Source organism: Taudactylus pleione, unplaced genomic scaffold (assembly GCF_031769625.1).
Source record: "Taudactylus pleione unplaced genomic scaffold, aTauple2 ptg000798l, whole genome shotgun sequence".
Lineage (NCBI taxonomy): Eukaryota > Metazoa > Chordata > Amphibia > Anura > Myobatrachidae > Taudactylus > Taudactylus pleione.
In genome coordinates this window covers 578,398-596,876 of record NW_028285200.1, presented here as the reverse complement: position 1 = coordinate 596,876, position 18,479 = coordinate 578,398, and the positions used below count along the sequence as shown (strand labels likewise).

At 45.2% G+C, this 18,479-nt stretch overlaps 1 protein-coding gene across 1 annotated transcript in view; it reads left to right on the top strand.

Moving 5' to 3' along the window:
* Positions 1-950: 950 nt before the first annotated feature.
* The window catches only part of LOC148474935 (T-cell leukemia homeobox protein 3-like), a 319,343-nt gene continuing 301,814 nt past the window's right edge, over positions 951-18,479 (top strand). The window contains exon 1 of the mRNA XM_088457970.1: positions 951-1,329. Coding sequence (XP_088314096.1) covers positions 951-1,329 — 379 coding nt within the window. The remainder of the gene's footprint in view (positions 1,330-18,479) is intronic.

The window sequence follows — 18,479 nt, the reverse complement described above, 5'->3', positions numbered from 1 at the left end:
AATGTTACAGAACAGCACCCCTGGAATAGTGTTACAGGACAGCACCCCTGTAATAGTGTCACAGAACAGCACCCCTGTAATAGTGTTACAGAACAGCATCCTTGGAATAGTGTTACATAACAGCACCCCTGTAATAGTGTTACAGAACAGCACCCCTGGAATAGTGTCACAGAACAGCACCCCTGTAATAGTGTTACAGAACAGCATCCCTGGAATAGTGTTACATAACAGCACCCCTGTAATAGTGTTATAAAACAGCACCCCTGTAATAGTGTCACAGAACAGCACCCCTGTAATAGTGTCACAGAACAGCACCCCTGTAATAGTGTTACAGAACAGCACCCCTGTAATAGTGTTACAGAACAGCATCCCTGGAATAGTGTTACATAACAGCACCCCTGTAATAGTGTTATAGAACAGCACCCCTGTAATAGTGTCACAGAACAGCACCTCTGTAATAGTGTCACAGAACAGCACCCCTGTAATAGTGTACCAGAACAGCACCCCTGGATTAGTATTCCAAGACAGCACCCCTACAACAATCTCAGCATCTCAATACAGATTTATGTTCTTTGTACTCAACACCATAAACCTAGTCAAATGATTATACATGTCTTGCACCCCAAAAGTGCTAAAGCTTAAACCTCTGCACCCCTAAACATTGTTCATTTCAATATCTTTGTTACTGTTTATGGGCAATGTACATAACTTATTTGGCCTAATTCCTGGCAAACTAACCTGTGTCTCCATTGCTCCCTAAGACCGTATGCCGAGTGCCCCAGTACAACTAAAACTTCCTCAACCAGATCCCAGTGCAATTATATTCTCTACACCTAACTCCCAAGGCACTAATTGTGCTGATTACATTGGAAACACGCTTAGAACTGAGAGACATTTAGTCTACACATCACATCCTACATGCTAAGAGCTCCGCAGAACACCCATGCCAAATGGACCACTTTGAGATGGCCCAGGACACGACAAACCACCAGGAACCCATCAGCTTTGGCATCGACCAGATCTTGAACAGTCCAGAGCAGACTGCGGGCTACTCATATACAAGAAGTGGTGAGCAAGAGCACCAAGGAGCCAGTACCTACTGTGCCATGTACAGCCCAGCTAGCTCCTCATACAGTCTGAATATGAGGATGGATGTAAGCATGAACGTCAATGTCCGGCCAGCTGGGGTTATCCGAGTGCCCGCTCACAGGCCTCTTCCACAGCCCACTCCGGGAGTCACAACACTACCCAACATGGGCAGAATAATTCCTGGGCTCAGCTTCCCCTGGATGGAGAGCAGTAGACGGACAGCCAAGGACAGAATGACAGGTGACAATGGGGTGCATAAATCCCGGAAACAGGATGAGAGTATTATTAGATAGAAAATATATAATAATCTTAGAGATACGTTACTATATCTTCTAGACATATTTCCAAGATTTGGGTTATTATATGTTGTTTATCAATATATCGGTGTGATCTCTGAGAGTTGGGTTATTATATCTCTTATATGAATAAATCGGTGTGATCTCTGGGAGTTGGGTTATTATATCTCTTATATGAATATATCGGCGTGATCTCTGAGAGTTGGGTTATTATATCTCCTATATGAATAAATCGGTGTGATCTCTGGGAGTTGGGTTATTATATCTCGTATATGAAAATATCGTTGTGATCTTTGAGAGTTGGGTTATTATATCTCCTATATGAATATATCACTGTGATCTCTGGGAGTTGGGTTATTATATCTCCTATATGAATATATCGGTTTGATCTTTGAGAGTTGGGTTATTATATCTCCTATATGAAAATATTGGTGTGATATCTGAAAGCTGGGTTATTATATCTCCTATATGAATATATTGGTGTGATCTCTGGGAGTTGGGTTATTATGTCTCCTGTATGAATATATCGGTGTGATATCTGGGAGTTGGGTTATTATATCTCCTATATCAGTATATCAGTGTGATCTGTTATCTGCTATTTGAATATATCGGTGTGATCTCTGGGAGTTGGGTTATTATATCTCCTATATGAATATATCACTGTGATCTCTGGGAGTTGGGTTATTATATCTCCTATATGAATATATCGGTGTGATCTCTGGGAGTTGGGTTATTATATCTCCTATATGAATATATCGGTGTGATCCCTGGGAGTTGGGTTATTATATCTCCTATATGAATATATCGGTGTGATCTCTGGGAGCTGGGTTATTATATCTCCTATATGAATATATCACTGTGATCTCTGGGAGTTGGGTTTTTATATCTCGTATATGAATATATCGGTGTGATCTTTGAAAGTTGGGTTATTATATCTCCTATATGAAAGTTGGGTTATTATATCTCCTATATGAATATATCGGTGTGATCTCTGGGAATTGGCGTATTATAAATCCTATTTGAATATATCAGTGTGATCTCTGGGAGTTGGGTTATTATATCTCCTGTATGAATATATCGGTGTGATCTCTGGACATTGGCTTATTATATCTCCTATATGAATATATCACTGTGATCTCTGGACATTGGTTTATTATATCTCCTATATGAATATATCGGTGTCATCTCTGGACGTTGGGTTATCATATCTCGTATATGAATATATCGATGTGATCTCTGAGAGTTGGGTTATTATATCTCCTATATGAATATATCTGTGTGATATCTGGGAGTAGGGGTATTATATCTCCTATATGATTATATCGGTGTGATCTCTGGGAGTTGGGTTATCATATTTCCTATATGATTATATCGGTGTGATATCTGGGATTTGGGTTATTATATCTCCTATATGAATATATCGGTGTGATATCTGGGAGTTGAGTTATTATATCTCCTATATGAAAATATCGGTGTGATTTCTGAGAGTTGGGTTATTATATCTTCTACATGAATATATCGGTGTGATCTGTGGGAGTTGGGTAATTATATCTCCTATATGAATATATTGGTGCGCTCTCTGGGAGTTGGGTTATTATATCTCCTATTTGAATATATATCAGTGTGATCTCTGGGAGTTGGGTTATTATATCTACTATATGAATATATCGGTGTGATATCTGGGAGTTGGGTTATTATATCTCGTATATGAGTATATCAGTGAGATCTGTGATCTCCTATTTGAATATATCGGTGTGATCTCTGGGAGTTGGGTTATTATATCTCCTATATGAATATATCGGTGTGATCTCTGGACATTGGGTTATTATATCTCCTATATGAATATATCACTGTGATCTCTGGGAGTTGGGTTATTATATCTCCTATATTAATATATCGGTGTGATCTTTGAGAGTTGGGTTATTATATCTCCTATATGAATTTATTGGTGTGATATCTGGGAGTTGGCTTATTATATCTCCTGAGAGAGATAAAGGTTTTCTGCACTCCTATTTGAATATATCGGTGTGATCTCTGGGATTTGGGTTATTATATCTCCTATATGAATGTGTGAATCGTGATCTGTGATCTCCTATTTGAATATATCAGTGTGATCTCTGGGAGTTGGGTTATTATATCTCCTATATGAATATATCAGTGTGATCTCTGGGAGTTGGGTTATTATATCTCCTATATGAATATATCGGTGTGATCTCTGGGAGTTGGGTTATTATATCTCCTATATGAATATATCACTGTGATCTCTGGGAGTTGGGTTATTATATCTCCTATATGAATATATCGGTGTGATCTCTGGGAGTTGGGTTATTATATCTCCTATATGAATATATCGGTGTGATCCCTGGGAGTTGGGTTATTATATCTCCTATATGAATATATCGGTGTGATCTCTGGGAGCTGGGTTATTATATCTCCTTTATGATTATATCAGTGTGATCTCTGGGAGTTGGGTTATTATATCTCCTATATGAATAAATCGGTGTGATCTCTGGGAGTTGGGTTATTATATCTCCTATATGATTATATCGGTGTGATATCTGGGAGTTGGGTTATTATATCTCCTATATGAATATATCGGTGTGATCTCTGGGAGTTGGGTTATTATGTCTCCTGTATGAATATATCGGTGTGATATCTGGGAGTTGGGTTATTATATCTCCTATATCAGTATATCAGTGTGATCTGTTATCTGCTATTTGAATATATCGGTGTGATCTCTGGGAGTTGGGTTATTATATCTCCTATATGAATATATCACTGTGATCTCTGGGAGTTGGGTTATTATATCTCCTATATGAATATATCGGTGTGATCTCTGGGAGTTGGGTTATTATATCTCCTATATGAATATATCGGTGTGATCCCTGGGAGTTGGGTTATTATATCTCCTATATGAATATATCGGTGTGATCTCTGGGAGCTGGGTTATTATATCTCCTATATGAATATATCACTGTGATCTCTGGGAGTTGGGTTATTATATCTCCTATATGAATATATCGGTTTGATCTTTGAGAGTTGGGTTATTATATCTCCTATATGAAAATATTGGTGTGATATCTGAAAGCTGGGTTATTATATCTCCTATATGAATATATTGGTGTGATCTCTGGGAGTTGGGTTATTATGTCTCCTGTATGAATATATCGGTGTGATATCTGGGAGTTGGGTTATTATATCTCCTATATCAGTATATCAGTGTGATCTGTTATCTGCTATTTGAATATATCGGTGTGATCTCTGGGAGTTGGGTTATTATATCTCCTATATGAATATATCACTGTGATCTCTGGGAGTTGGGTTATTATATCTCCTATATGAATATATCGGTGTGATCTCTGGGAGTTGGGTTATTATATCTCCTATATGAATATATCGGTGTGATCCCTGGGAGTTGGGTTATTATATCTCCTATATGAATATATCGGTGTGATCTCTGGGAGCTGGGTTATTATATCTCCTATATGAATATATCACTGTGATCTCTGGGAGTTGGGTTATTATATCTCCTATATGAATATATCGGTTTGATCTTTGAGAGTTGGGTTATTATATCTCCTATATGAAAATATTGGTGTGATATCTGAAAGCTGGGTTATTATATCTCCTATATGAATATATTGGTGTGATATCTGGGAGTTGGCTTATTATATCTCCTATTTGAATATATCGGTGTGATCTCTGGGAGTTGGGTTATTATATCTCCTATATGAATATATCTGTGTGATCTCTGGACCTTGGGTTATTATATCTCCTATATGAATATATCACTGTGATCTCTGGGAGTTGGGTTATTATATCTCCTATTTGAATATAACGGTTTCATATGTCCCATTACGGCTGCTTAGATATGATCTGCAAATTCACAAAACCTATTGATTTTCTGCCACTCAAACTTCAAAAAGCATTGAAATTATGATCATTAAGGCTGACGCCTTAATGGACGTGTTCCTTGCGCAATATAGATATGGTATGCCATCACACCCTGTGGTTAACTGCAGATTCAGAACTCTCACAGAATGAGATTGCTGTTACTCACAAATGGTGGAGCTGCTAAATCACAGAATTGTGTGCTCATTGGAAGACACACATGCAGTCTATGCAACTGAGGTCAAAGCAGTTATGTGGCTCCCGCATCCCACTCCGTGCCCACAATCTTCCCATTGGATCACCACAACAATCCCACTGGGTTCCAACATCCTTCTCACTGCATACATTTATCTCATTTAGAATATACCTTCAGTTCTCTTATTTTTAAAACTATCATACTCTGTCTATGCATGTACACTATCTTCCCCTATATGCATCCATGCTGCTATATATTCCCCATTCCCTACTGCTGTGTGGTCTCCCAACTGTTATTGTCTGTGTTCCCTCATCCGCACCAATGTTTTTCCCCAGCTGCACCGCCCTGCATCCGTGCCTTCTCCACAGCCACGTTACTGTCTCTCTCTCATCTGTGGCACTCTTTCTTTCTCCATCTGCACTACTCTGATCCCCTAACCGTGCAACTCTGTCTCCCCCACCACCCGCACCACGCTGTCTTCCTCCCCATCCACACCAATCTGCCTTCCCCAATCCCTACTGCTGTGTGGTCTCTGAACTATGGTAGTCTGTGTTCTCTCATCTGCACCAATCTATCTTTCTCCATCTGCACCGCCCTGCATCCGTGCCACTATGTTTCCATCTGCACCACTGCCTTCCCCTAAGCCATGTCGCTGTCTTCCTTTCCTCTGTGGCACTCTTTCTTCCTCCATCTGCACCACTCTGTCCCCCCCAACTGAAAACTCTGTCTCCTCCCCCCACCTGCACTACTCTGTCTTCCTCCCCATCCACACTAATCTGTCTTCCCCAATCCCTACTGTTGTGCTTTCTCCTATTTGTGCTAGTCTTTATTCCCTTATCCACACCAATCTGTCTTTGCCCATCTGCACTGCTCTGTCTTCCCATGTCCATGCCACTCTCTTCCCCCATCCATGTCGCTGTCCCCCCAAACTGTGCCACTCTGTTTCCCCCCATCCGCACCACTGTTTTACACCCAACTGCATTACTTTGGCAACTTTCGCCATTCAGCGACTGCGTGCCGAAGACTGGAGCACCAGCAAACACTCTTGAACCTGCCCCGCCATCACCTGAAGCAAGAGGTTGTGACGCGGTGGAACTCAACCCTCTATATGCTTCAGAGGATGGAGGAGCAGCAAAAGGCCATACAAGCCTATACATCCACCTATGACATAGGCAAAGGAGGGGGTATGCACCTGACTCAAGCGCAGTGGAGAATGATTTCCGTGTTGTGCAAGGTTCTCCAGCCCTTCGAACTTGCCACACGTGAAGTCAGTTCAGACACTGCCAGCTTGAGTCAGGTCATTCCCCTCATCAGGCTTTTGCAGAAGCAGCTGGAGAAAGTGAAGGAGGAGCTAAGACGGAGCGATTCCGCTCGGCATGTGGGACTTGTGGATGAAGCCCTTCATTCGCTTTGCCAGGATTCCAGGGTGGTCAATCTGTTGAAATCAGACCACTACGTTTTGGCCACCGTGCTCGATCCTAGGTTTAAAGCCTATGTGGTGTCTCTCTTTCCGGCCGACACAAGCCTGCAGAGGTGCAAAGACCTGCTGGTGAACACACTGTCAGCTGAAGCGGAACGTGACACGTCAACGGCTCCTTCTTCATTTTCTCCTGCAACTGGGGCTGCCAGGAAAAAACTTAGGTATCCTAAGCAACCCGCTGGCGGTGATGCAGGGCAGGCAGGACAAAGTTTGGACATCTGGTCCGGACTGAAGGACCTGGCAACAATTTCTGACATGTCTACTGTCACTGCATATGATACTGTCACCATTGACAGAATGGTGGAGGATTACATCGGTGACAGCATCCAAGTAGGCATGGCAGACAGTCCATACCTGTACTGGCAGGAAAAAGAGGCAATTTGGAGGCCCCTGTACAAACTGGCTCTATTTTACCTGAGTTGCCCCCCCTCCAGTGTGTACTCCGAAAGAGTGTTTAGTGCAGCCGGGAACCTTGTCAGCGAAAGGCGTAGGAGGTTGCTTCCACAGAATGTGGAGAAGATGATGTTCATCAAAATGAATTATCAGCTCTTCCAGGGAGACCAGCCTCCAGAAGGTACAGAGGGACCTGTGGTGGTGGATTCAAGTGGGGACGAGTTAATACTTTGTGAGGATGAGGATGTACACACTGAAGAGGTGAGGAATCGGTGGATGAGGAGGATGAGGATGACATCTTGCCTCCATAGAGCCAGTTTGTGCAGGGACACATTAATTGCCAGCTTGTTTTGTGGGGGCCCAAACGAACCAATCATTTCAGCCACAGTTGTGTGGCAGACCCTGGCGCTGAAATGATTGGTTTGTTAAAGTGTGCATGTCCTGTTTATACAACATAAGGGTGGGTGGGAGGGCCCAAGGACAATTCCATCTTGCACCTCTTTTTTTTCTTTGCATTATGTACAGTTTGGGGCCTAGTTTTTCAAACTGCCATCCTGTCTGCCACTGCAGTTTCACGCCTAGATGGGTCACGTGTTTGTGCCGCCCACTCGTGTCGCTTAGCATAGTCATCCAGCTACCTCGGTGCAACGTTTTGGACATAAAAACACTATTGTGAGGTGTGAGGTGTTCAGAATAGACTGGAAATGAGTGGAAATTAAGGTTATTGAGGTTAATAATAGCATAGGAGCAGAAAAACCTACAAATTCTGTGATTTTAGCTGTTTTTATGCTTTTTTTAAAAAAAATACAGATCCAAAACACAAAACCCAGAACCCAAAACACGGAAGGGTGGTTTTGGCAAAACCAATCCAGATCCAAAACACGAAGAAAGATCCAGATCCAAAACCAAAACACAAAACACGAAAAGTGGCCGGTGCACACCCCTAATATATATATATAGTCTTTTGCAGTAGTACTATAAGTCCCAGCAGGCATCCCCTGCATTCTGGCATTTGGAGAACCACAAGTATCAGCAGGCAGGACACTAAGGGCCTGCTGGTGCATATAGTTCCCCTGCAAAAGAAATATTCAAATAAAACAGACACCGTTTTTAAAAATATTTTATTTAGCGGGACCTTCACCTGGGGGGCGGCAGCCTTAAGCTCTTTTACATGGCAGCCGCTCCCCCAGGACTTCTATGGTGTCTTCACCTGGAGGGCGACTGCCTTTAAGCTCTTTTTCCACTATCGCCCATCCAGGGCTTCCGCGGCATCTTCTATCTTCTGTCTTCGGCAGCTCTTCTCTGGTGCCTCCCCGCCGCCGACTGAGTGCACGCCAACTAGTGCTGGGGCATGGCGATGTCGTCGCGAGCCGTGATTGGCTCACAGCGCCCATCTTTGAATTTCCAAAATGGCGCTGAGGTGCCATTTTGGAAAAGGGCACACTCGGTTCTCACCATTGCATTCATTCATGAGAGCCAATCATTGGCTGAGAGGCAGAAGGCTCACCTCTCTCAGCCAATGGGCGCTCCGCACCGGGATTTCTGGACTGAAGTTCCGCAGCAGAGCTGTCATTCGGGTAGTAGTGTTCTTAGAGGACACTACTAATGTCCATGGGCTCGGGTAATTTTTTAATTTTTTTTTCCAAAGTAGGCAGGATTTGCCTACTTTGGAATGAAGAGGACAGATCTACATGTAGGAGGAGGTGAGTATGGAATTTTTATTACAGGTAAACCATTGGATTGTCTACTGTTGAAGAGGACAGATTGGCTTCAGGGATACTAGGGCCCTCATTCAGAGCCGTACGCTCTGAGCAGAGCGCACGCTCTGAATGAGGGCCGTCCTCCATAATTATGGAGCGTCCTCCTGGACGCTTGTATAGCTGTGGGTCACCACCCACAGCCTATACGAGCGTGCAGTTTGATGGCCGCGATGGTCTTGACCATAGCGACCATCGCCACTGCGAGCCGGAGCCTGCGGTTGAGTTTTTCAACCGCAAGGCCCGGAGTGATTTTGGCTCTATCAGAGCCAAAATCACTCCCACTGACATCACTAGTGATGTCAGTGGGCCGGCTTCTGACGGTAGGCGTTCCCTTGGGAACGCCCCCGTCAGGGAGGCACACCCACCAAAAGGGGCGTGCTGTCAATCAACATTGACAGCACGCCCCCTTTGATCAGACACAACGAGCGAAGGAAAGTCCTTCGCTCGTCGCGTCTCACGCATGCGCACAACGGAGCTCCCTCCGTCGTGCGCATGCTCAGTGCACACCATCGACCCACTTGCGAGTGGACAGCCGCTCGCGAGTGGGTCTGAATCAGGCCCTAGGTGAGTATGTGAGATAGTGTGTACATGTGTGAGTACATGTGTGTTTTAATAAAATTTTACTTTTCTACGGTGTGTGTTGTGTTTTTTTAATATTGCTTTTGTTGTGGAACTACAGCTACCAGCATGCCTGTAATGCCCCGCATGCTGGTTCCTGTGGTTCTCCAAGTACCAGCATGAGGGGGAGGCTTGCTGGGAACTGTAGTTCCACAGCAAAAGCCAATAAAAATGCATCACACTTTACATAATCAACCCAGCACCCACTGCCCAGGGGTGCTGGGGATAGCCCCGGGCTATCAACTTGGGGTGCCCTGAGGAGGGGGACCCCTTTATTGGGGGGGTCCCCAACTCCCTAGGGATCCCCAGCCAGGGCTGATCCCTACGACATTAGTCCCCTGTATTTTGCCAACCAGCACAGGTTCTGAAAAGCCTGGTGCTGGTTGTGCTTAATATGGTGGACCCCTACATTGTTTGTCCCCTGTATTTAGCACAACCAGAACTGGGGCTCCAAAGCCCGGTGCTGGTTGTTTTTGGGGGGTGGGGCCACGCCATTTATTTATTTTTTTAAACACAGGCAGCCAGTCCTGGTTGTGCTTAAATGCAGGGGACAAATAACATAGGGGTCCCCCGTATTTAAGTACAACCAGCACCGGGCTAGTCAGAACCAGCCCTGGTTGCCAAAATACAGGGAACAAATGATGTAGGGGTCCCCCATAAGTTGTGCAACCAGCACTGGGCTCTGATCCAGTCCTGGTTCTGGAAATACAGGGGAAAAAATGAGTAGGGTCCCCCTGTATTCTCCAGTACCAGCACTGGACTATTTCTAATGGGTGGCTGATGCCACTGCCAGGGGAGCCCTTTCACCGAGCCCCCCAGCCACAGCATCAGCCTTGACTGCTAGTCAGTCCAAGCCGGGGATCCCTGAGGAGCTGGGGACCCCCCCAATAAAGGGGTCCCCCTCCTCAGGGCACCCCAGGCCTAGGCTGATAGCCCGGGGCTATCCCCAGCACCCCTGGGTGGTGGATGATAGGTTGATTGTGTGATGTGGTGCATTTCAAAGAATATTTTCTCTTGCAGGTGAACTATAGGTCCCAGCATGCCTCCCTGCATGCTGGTACTTGGAAAAACAAAAGTACCAGCATGCTGGGCATTAGGGCCCACTGCCACCTGTAGTCCACCTGTAAAAAAATATTAAAATAACACAACACACTTTAATATTGTAATATATTATTTTACATGTCTTCACCTGGGGGACGGCAGCCTTGAAGCTCTTTTACATAGCCACCACCACCGCAAGGTTTAGGCTTCTTTGCCTGGTTGGCGCCAACCCACCAGGGCTTCGGTGACTTCGCCTGGCAGGCACCAACCTGCCAGATCTTCGGCATCTTCGTCTGGCAGATGCCAACACACCAGGGCTTCGGCGTATTCATCTGGTGGGCACCAACCCACCAGGGCTTCAACGTCTTCACCTAGTGGGCAGCAGCCTGTGTCAGCTCTTTTTTGTGGCTGCCGCCCACTGGGACTTCCGGACTCTTAGCTTGGCGGGCGCCAACCCGCCATGGCTTCGGTGTCTTCGACTAGTGGGTGGCAGCCTGTGTTAGTCTTTTTCATGGCTGCCTCCCACTAGGATATCTGGTCTAGGATATCCGCCTAGTGGGTGCCAACCCGCCAGGGCTTTGGCATCTTCAAATGGCGGGCACCAACCCACCAGGGCTTTGACATCTCCATCTAGTGGGCAACATCCTGAGTCAGCTCTTTTTAATGGCTGCCACCCACTAGGACTTCCAGCGCGAACCCGTCAGGGCTTTGTTGTCTTTGCCTAGTGGGCGGCAGCCTGTGTTAGCTCTTTTACATGGCTGCTTCCCACTAGGATTTCTGGTGTCTTCATCTGGCGGGCACCAACCTGCTAGGGCTTCGGTGTCACCTGGCGGGGCTTCGATATCTTCACCTAGTGGGTGGCAGCCTGTGTCAGCTCTTTTTCTTGGCTGTCACCCACTAGGACTTCTGGTGTCTTCACCTGGTGGGCACCAGCCCACCAGGGCTTGCGTGTCTTTGCCTAGTGGGCGGCAGCCTGTGTTAGCTCTTTTTCATGGTTGCCTCCCACTAGGACCTCTGGTGTCTTTGCCTGGTGGACGCCAACCCACCAAGGCTTCGGCGTCTTCACCTGGCGGGCACCGACCCACCAGGGCTTCGACGTCTTCAACTAGTGGGTGACAGCCTGTGTCAGCTCTTTATCATGGCTGCCGCCCACTAGGACTTATGGCGACTTCGTCTGGTGGGCACCAACCCTCCAGGACTTTGGCATCTCGCCTGGTGGGCACCAACCCGCCAGGGCTTCGTGGCTTTACCTGGGGGGCGCCAATCTGCCAGAGCATCGGCGTCTTTGTCTGGTGGGCACCCACCCGCCAGGGCTTCTGGCGTCTTCACCTATAGCCTATCGTATCCATGCCCGCCACCAACCCCTGAACAGGTGCTGGTCCCACCTCCAATAACATCACAAATCGTGATTGGCTCACGGCGGCAATCTTTGAAAATCAAAGATGGCCGCTGTGAGCCAATCACGGCTCATGACGTCATTGTCGGTGGGACGGGTGCCTGTTCAGGTGTTGGTGGTTGGCCTGGATCGGAGAGGATCCAGTCCCCACCAGCCATTCTGCTGAGTATTGCAGCGGCGCCCATTTAAAAAATGGCACCTCAGCGCCTTTATTGAAATTCGAAGATGGCCACCGCAAGCCATCTTTGGCTCGCGGTGGCCATCTTTGAATTTCAAAAATGGCGCTGAGGCACCCCTTTTGAAATGGGTGCCGCTGCCGTTTTCAGCAGAATGACTGGCGGGGACTAGATCCTCTCGAATCCAGGCCCAACGCCAATGCCCTCACCTCCACCGGACCCTCCGTCGCCACCACCCACGTGCCACCGCCGCCGATGTCCCCGCCACAGCTGATGTCCCCACCGCCGCATCCGTGTCCCCGCTGCCATTACCATTGCCCGCTATCCAGCGCCCTCTATTGCCCGCAAATGATGGCCATCTTGCTGCACCCAAGTGATGCCACTATGACTACACCTGCTGGAGGCACATACTGAGGCTGCGCAACAAGTTGAAAAGCCCTATCTTTATAATGGCGCATTCTTGAGGTAATCACTCTGGGAGTTGGGTTATTATATTTCCTATATGAATATATCGGCGTGATCTCTGGGAGTTGGGTTATTATTTCTCCTACATGAATATATCACTGTGATCTCTGGGAGTTGGGTTATTATATCCTATATGAATATATCGGTGTGATATCTGGGAGTTGGGTTATTATATCTCCTATATAAATATATTGGCGTGATCTTTGGGAGTTGGGTTATTATATCTCCTATATGAATATATCGGCGTGATCTCTGAGAATTGGGTTATTATATCTCCTATCTGAATATATCGGCGTGATCTCTGGGAGTTGGGTTATTATATCTCCTATATGAATATATTGGCGTGATCTCTGGGAGTTGGGTTATTATATCTCCTATATGAATATATCGGTGTGATCTCTGGGAGTTGAATTATTATATCTCCTATATGAATATATCGGCGTGATCTCTGGGAGTTGGGTTATTATATCTCCTATATGAATATATCACTGTGATATCTGGGAGTTGGGTTATTATATTTCCTATATGAATATATCACTGTGATCTCTGAGAGTTGGGTTATTATATCTCCTATATGAATATATCACTGTGATATCTGGGAGTTAGGTTATTATATCTCCTATATGAATATATCGGCGTGATATCTGGGAGTTGGGTTATTATATCTCCTATATGAATATATCGGTGTGATATCTGGGAGTTAGGTTATTATATCTCCTATATGAATATATCTGTGTGATCTCTGGGAGTTGGGTTATTATATCTCCTATATGAATATATCGGCGTGATCTCTGGGAGTTGGGTTATTATATCTCCGATATGAATATATCGGCGTGATCTCTGGGAGTTGGGTTATTATATCTCCTATATGAACATATCACTGTGATTTCTGGGAGTTGGGTTATTATATCTCCTATATGAATATATCGGCGTGATCTCTGGGAGTTGGGTTATTGGTATGCAGTCGAGAAGCTGACGGACCTAATCCTGACAGCCGGCTTCCCGACTGCTTTATCCCGACGAGGGTTACATGACAGGCGTCTAAATCTAGACGCCTGTCATTTTACCGACGCCGGGAGACCGGCGCCTGGCATCCCGATCGAAGGGATGCCGGGTGCCGAGCGTGGATAGCCGTGGGGAGGGGGGAGTGTTAGGTTTAGGGTTCCCGGGGTGGACTTAGGGTTAGGCACCCCCAGGGAGGTTAGGGTTAGGCTAGAGGAAGGGGGGGGTTAGGCTCACCCCTGGGGGACTTAGGTTTAGGTGGCGGGGAAGGGGGTTTAGGTTTAGGCACTGTGAGGGAAGGTTAGGGTTAGGCACCCCTAAAGGTGCCCACACACATACCAATTAGGCCGATTTCGACGAATCGTGATGACGAATAGGGTAAAAAAGTACAAATCATGAGTTTATACTCACGAGCATGATGCCGATGCACGTCCCCACTCGTCGTACATCGCATCATCTGATCTGCCGTGCTGGAGGGCTGATTAGCCAACCGTGAACATGATGGAAGCCGATCATGAGGGTTTTTTTCCCTCATGACGAATTGTACGATTAATCACACAACGCAGAATTTGACTGACAGAAGCCTGGACACGCCCCATCGCCATCTTGTGCAGCATCGTGTATGGAGCAAGACAGTCGCACATTGAGGAGCCTGCACATTGGATTCTTGTTTTGGACAATTTTTGGTGAGTATTGGTACAGTTTAAATACAACCACACTGACCACCAATATGTGCACCCCACTGCCCACCAATTTGTGCACCCAGGCAATAAATGCATGACCCAGCCACCGCCCGCTGGAATGAGGCGGGCAGTGGCTGGGTCATGCATTAAGCTCCCACTGCCCACCAATGTGTGCCCCCAGGTAATAAATACATGACCCAGCCACCACCCACTGTATTGAGGTGGGCAGTGACTGGGTCATGCATTGAGCTCCCACTGCCCACCAATGTGTGCCCCCAGGTAATAAATGCATGACCCAGCCACCGCCCGCTGGAATGAGGCGGGCAGTGGCTGGGTCATGCATTAAGCTCCCACTGCCCACCAATGTGTGCCCCCAGGTAATAAATGCATGACCCAGCCACCGCCCGCTGGAATGAGGCGGGCAGTGGCTGGGTCATGCATTAAGCTCCCACTGCCCACCAATGTGTGCCCCCAGGTAATAAATGCATGACCCAGCCACCGCCCGCTGGAATGAGGTGGGCAGTGACTGGGTCATGCATTTAAGCTCCCACTGCCCACCAATGTGTGCCCTCTTACCTAACCACGTCATGAGGCCACCTAATAATTATTTAGAAAACCAATCAATTTTTTTTTTTATTAAATAGACAAAAATATTTAATCAAGATAAACAAATACATTCCAGGAAGATTATTCATATTGAAATAACATATTATATTAATAATAAACATGTTTAAACATCAATTCAATACAGATAAAATAAATATACATTTTAAGTAATATAACAAAAATAAATAAATACGTATTTTACAAAATAATCACCATACATTACATTTAAAAGCACACATTATTTAAAGCTGGGGGTGTTCTACCTTTCGGTCTCCAGCTGTTGTGGAACTACAGATCCCAGGATGACCTGCCACCCACCTTTGGAAAATAACAGCATGTTAAAACTGTTTTTAGGGCATCCTGGGATCTGTAGTTCTACAACAGCGACAGGCCCAAAGGTGGAAGACCCATGCTGTCAAACAAATAAAAACGTTACATTACCAAGCAATAAACACATAACATTCCTGTAAAAGAAAACATGATTAGAATACAATAACAAACCATTAAAAACCTGTAAAAAAGAAAATATTAAAACATTAAAAATGTGAACTATAACAACATTACATTTAACAAAACTATATACACAAATATTTAAATGACCTTTTTTTTCTTTTTCATAGATAATGTCCATGGATTCTGAACGTGAATTCGTTACAGGATTCATTGAAATCTTGCACTCGAAAGAGTGTCTGTGGAAGATCAGTTCTCGGAAGTACCACGACAAGTACCACGACAAGTCGCACAAGTTGGCCGCACTAGAGGAACTTTTGGTGCATACGAAAAAATACATTTCTGATGCAGACCTGAAAACTATACGGCAAAAGATTCAAAATCTCAGGACAGTGTACATCAAAGAAAAAAAGAAGGTGGATGACTCCAAAAAATCAAGAGCGGCCACAGATGAAATATATACCGTAGTCCTGCACTGTGGTACTACCATATGATGTCATTCATCAGTGATCAAGAGCGTCAAAGGGAATCTATCATCTTGATGTCTGAGCGTGAGGGAGATGAGGAGGTTGCAGAAGTCTTGGTAAGTAGTGACACAGTTTAAACCAAAATCCTTAATGTTTTTTAGTTGTTAAATCCCAAATGTCCAATTTAGTCAGTAGTTCACAGACAGTCCTCCTACCATGGCACAGCATCTGGTCCATTGAAATAGGTCATGTACTCCTCCCTCACTTCTTTGGCATGTGCGGTGGATGTTGTTGTAGTTGGTGGTGCAGACACAGATGTCAAATGTTCAATGTCCTCCAGGAGTCCTACATCTTCTGGTCTAGCTGGGACTGGTCCTCGTTGAGTAGATTTTCTTCACAGAAAGTTGTGCAGCACACAGCACACCATCACGACCCAGTCTATCTTCTCCACATGTAGATTGATGATGGTGTGGAAAATGCGGAAGCAGTTGCTCATTATTCCAAACGCATTTTCCACAATGCGCCGTGCCCGGGATAGACGGTAGTTGTATATCCTTTTCTCTCTGGTCAGGCCCCTGTGTGCAAATGGCTTCATAACATGTTCATGTAATGCAAAAGCCTCGTCTGTGATGAAAACATGCTTTGTCTGGTCCAGTGACTGCAAGTTGAGGGTTTTGTTGGTGAGTCTCTGTTAGAAAACCGTCTTTTTGAAGGACCCACCATCCGAAGCACAGCCATTCTTGCCGACATCCACAAACAGAAATTCGTAGTTGGCATTCACCACTGCCATGAGAACGATGCTGAAGAATCCTTTGTAGTTGTAGTAATATGATCCGGTGTTGGCAGGTGGGTTGATGCGGATGTGTTTCCCATCAATGGCTCCTCCGCAGTTAGGGAAATTCCAACATTGTTCAAAATCTTCCGTGATGCTGGTCCACTCCTCCATGGTGTTAAGAAACTGTAAAAACAGTAAAAAAAAGGGGTTAAAACATGACTATAATATTTTTTATATCTTTTTTCCCTATATAGGCTCCCACCCAAGACCCTGATCTAGCATTCACACTGGACCTCAGTCTGCTCAGTGGTGACAGTGAGCTGGAGAATACCACACAAGTGGAAACTCAAGTTCCACCTGGACCCTCATCTTCTCAACAACCCCCAAAAAAGAGAAAAAAACAAGGGAGAAAGGAGAATCTTATTGAACGTGAGGACCATTTTTTACAAAACGCAGAACGACTGCTGCAGAAACCCCCAGATGCAATAGATGATTTCACAGCTCATGTGAACAGCACATTGAGAAATATGGATACAGATATCCAAAGAAATTTTCTAAGGTTAACCCACGACCTGTTGAGTCGCTGTATGAGCAAAAATATCTCAAATTCTACATACATTGCAGATCCAATGCGATTTCCCCTGCCCCAAATAGGTATGTCCATCCCCCCCTGCCCACTTAGATATTACTCCCCCACCAAGCTCCCCAAGCACCAGCACCACCTTGTATAATGCTCTGCTGGATGCAGCGATATACAGAGAAGTAAATTTTTTCTTGCTTTTAATATCACCAAATTTTATGAATTCCAATCGGTGCTTGCTGCATCTGATAGGGTGGTGATGACGCCATTTGGACAAGGTCACTACACACATGGCACAAGTACACATTGCTGGAAGCCGGGGCCACAATGTATACTTGTGCCATGTGTGTATTGGCCTGTTCAAATTGGCATCTGACCCACCCTATCACATACAGCCGGCTACCTATTGGGATTCATAAAATTTGGTGATAATGTTCTTTTGTGAACTTGTTACAAATAAAGGATATTGCACACAGTTTAGTGCACACTTTCAGTTGCCTGCAGGTCAGTGCACATTGTACTAAATGAAGGCTAGTTTTTGCTTTATAGTGAGAAAAAAAAATACAATTTTCATTACACAAGAAACCAATGTGTGGTGTGTTTTTTTTACTTACCTTGCAATAGTGGTACTGTAGCACTTTAACAATGGCTTTGCAGGTCTCCGGAATGATGACGCCCAAGGACTGAGGTGAGATGAGTGTCCCAAACTTCAGGTCTTCAAATGACCTTCCTGTAGCCAGGTACCTCAGGGTAGCCACCAATCTGTCTTCACAAAAGAGCACAGTAGCAATGTACAGGATTCAGCAGGAATACACCTAGCCTCATCTAGTAGCAGAGCAGAATGTACGCAGAGTTTAAAGGGTGCATGCTTTTATACTCCCTAGATAGCCCCTCCCATTGTTATGGCTATTTAAATTTCCCACCAATAGTCAAGAGCCTGTTTTTTTTTTTTTTAAACTCACAATTTGTTATGGCCAATCTCACGATGCATATGATCCGATAGATCATGAGATCGTAAAGCAGATTGGGTGTCTTTTTCCAAAATCGTGATCACGACGGCAAGGGAGCTACCGTGAAAGTTCATGAGGAAATTGCACAAAAAAATTTGGATCGTG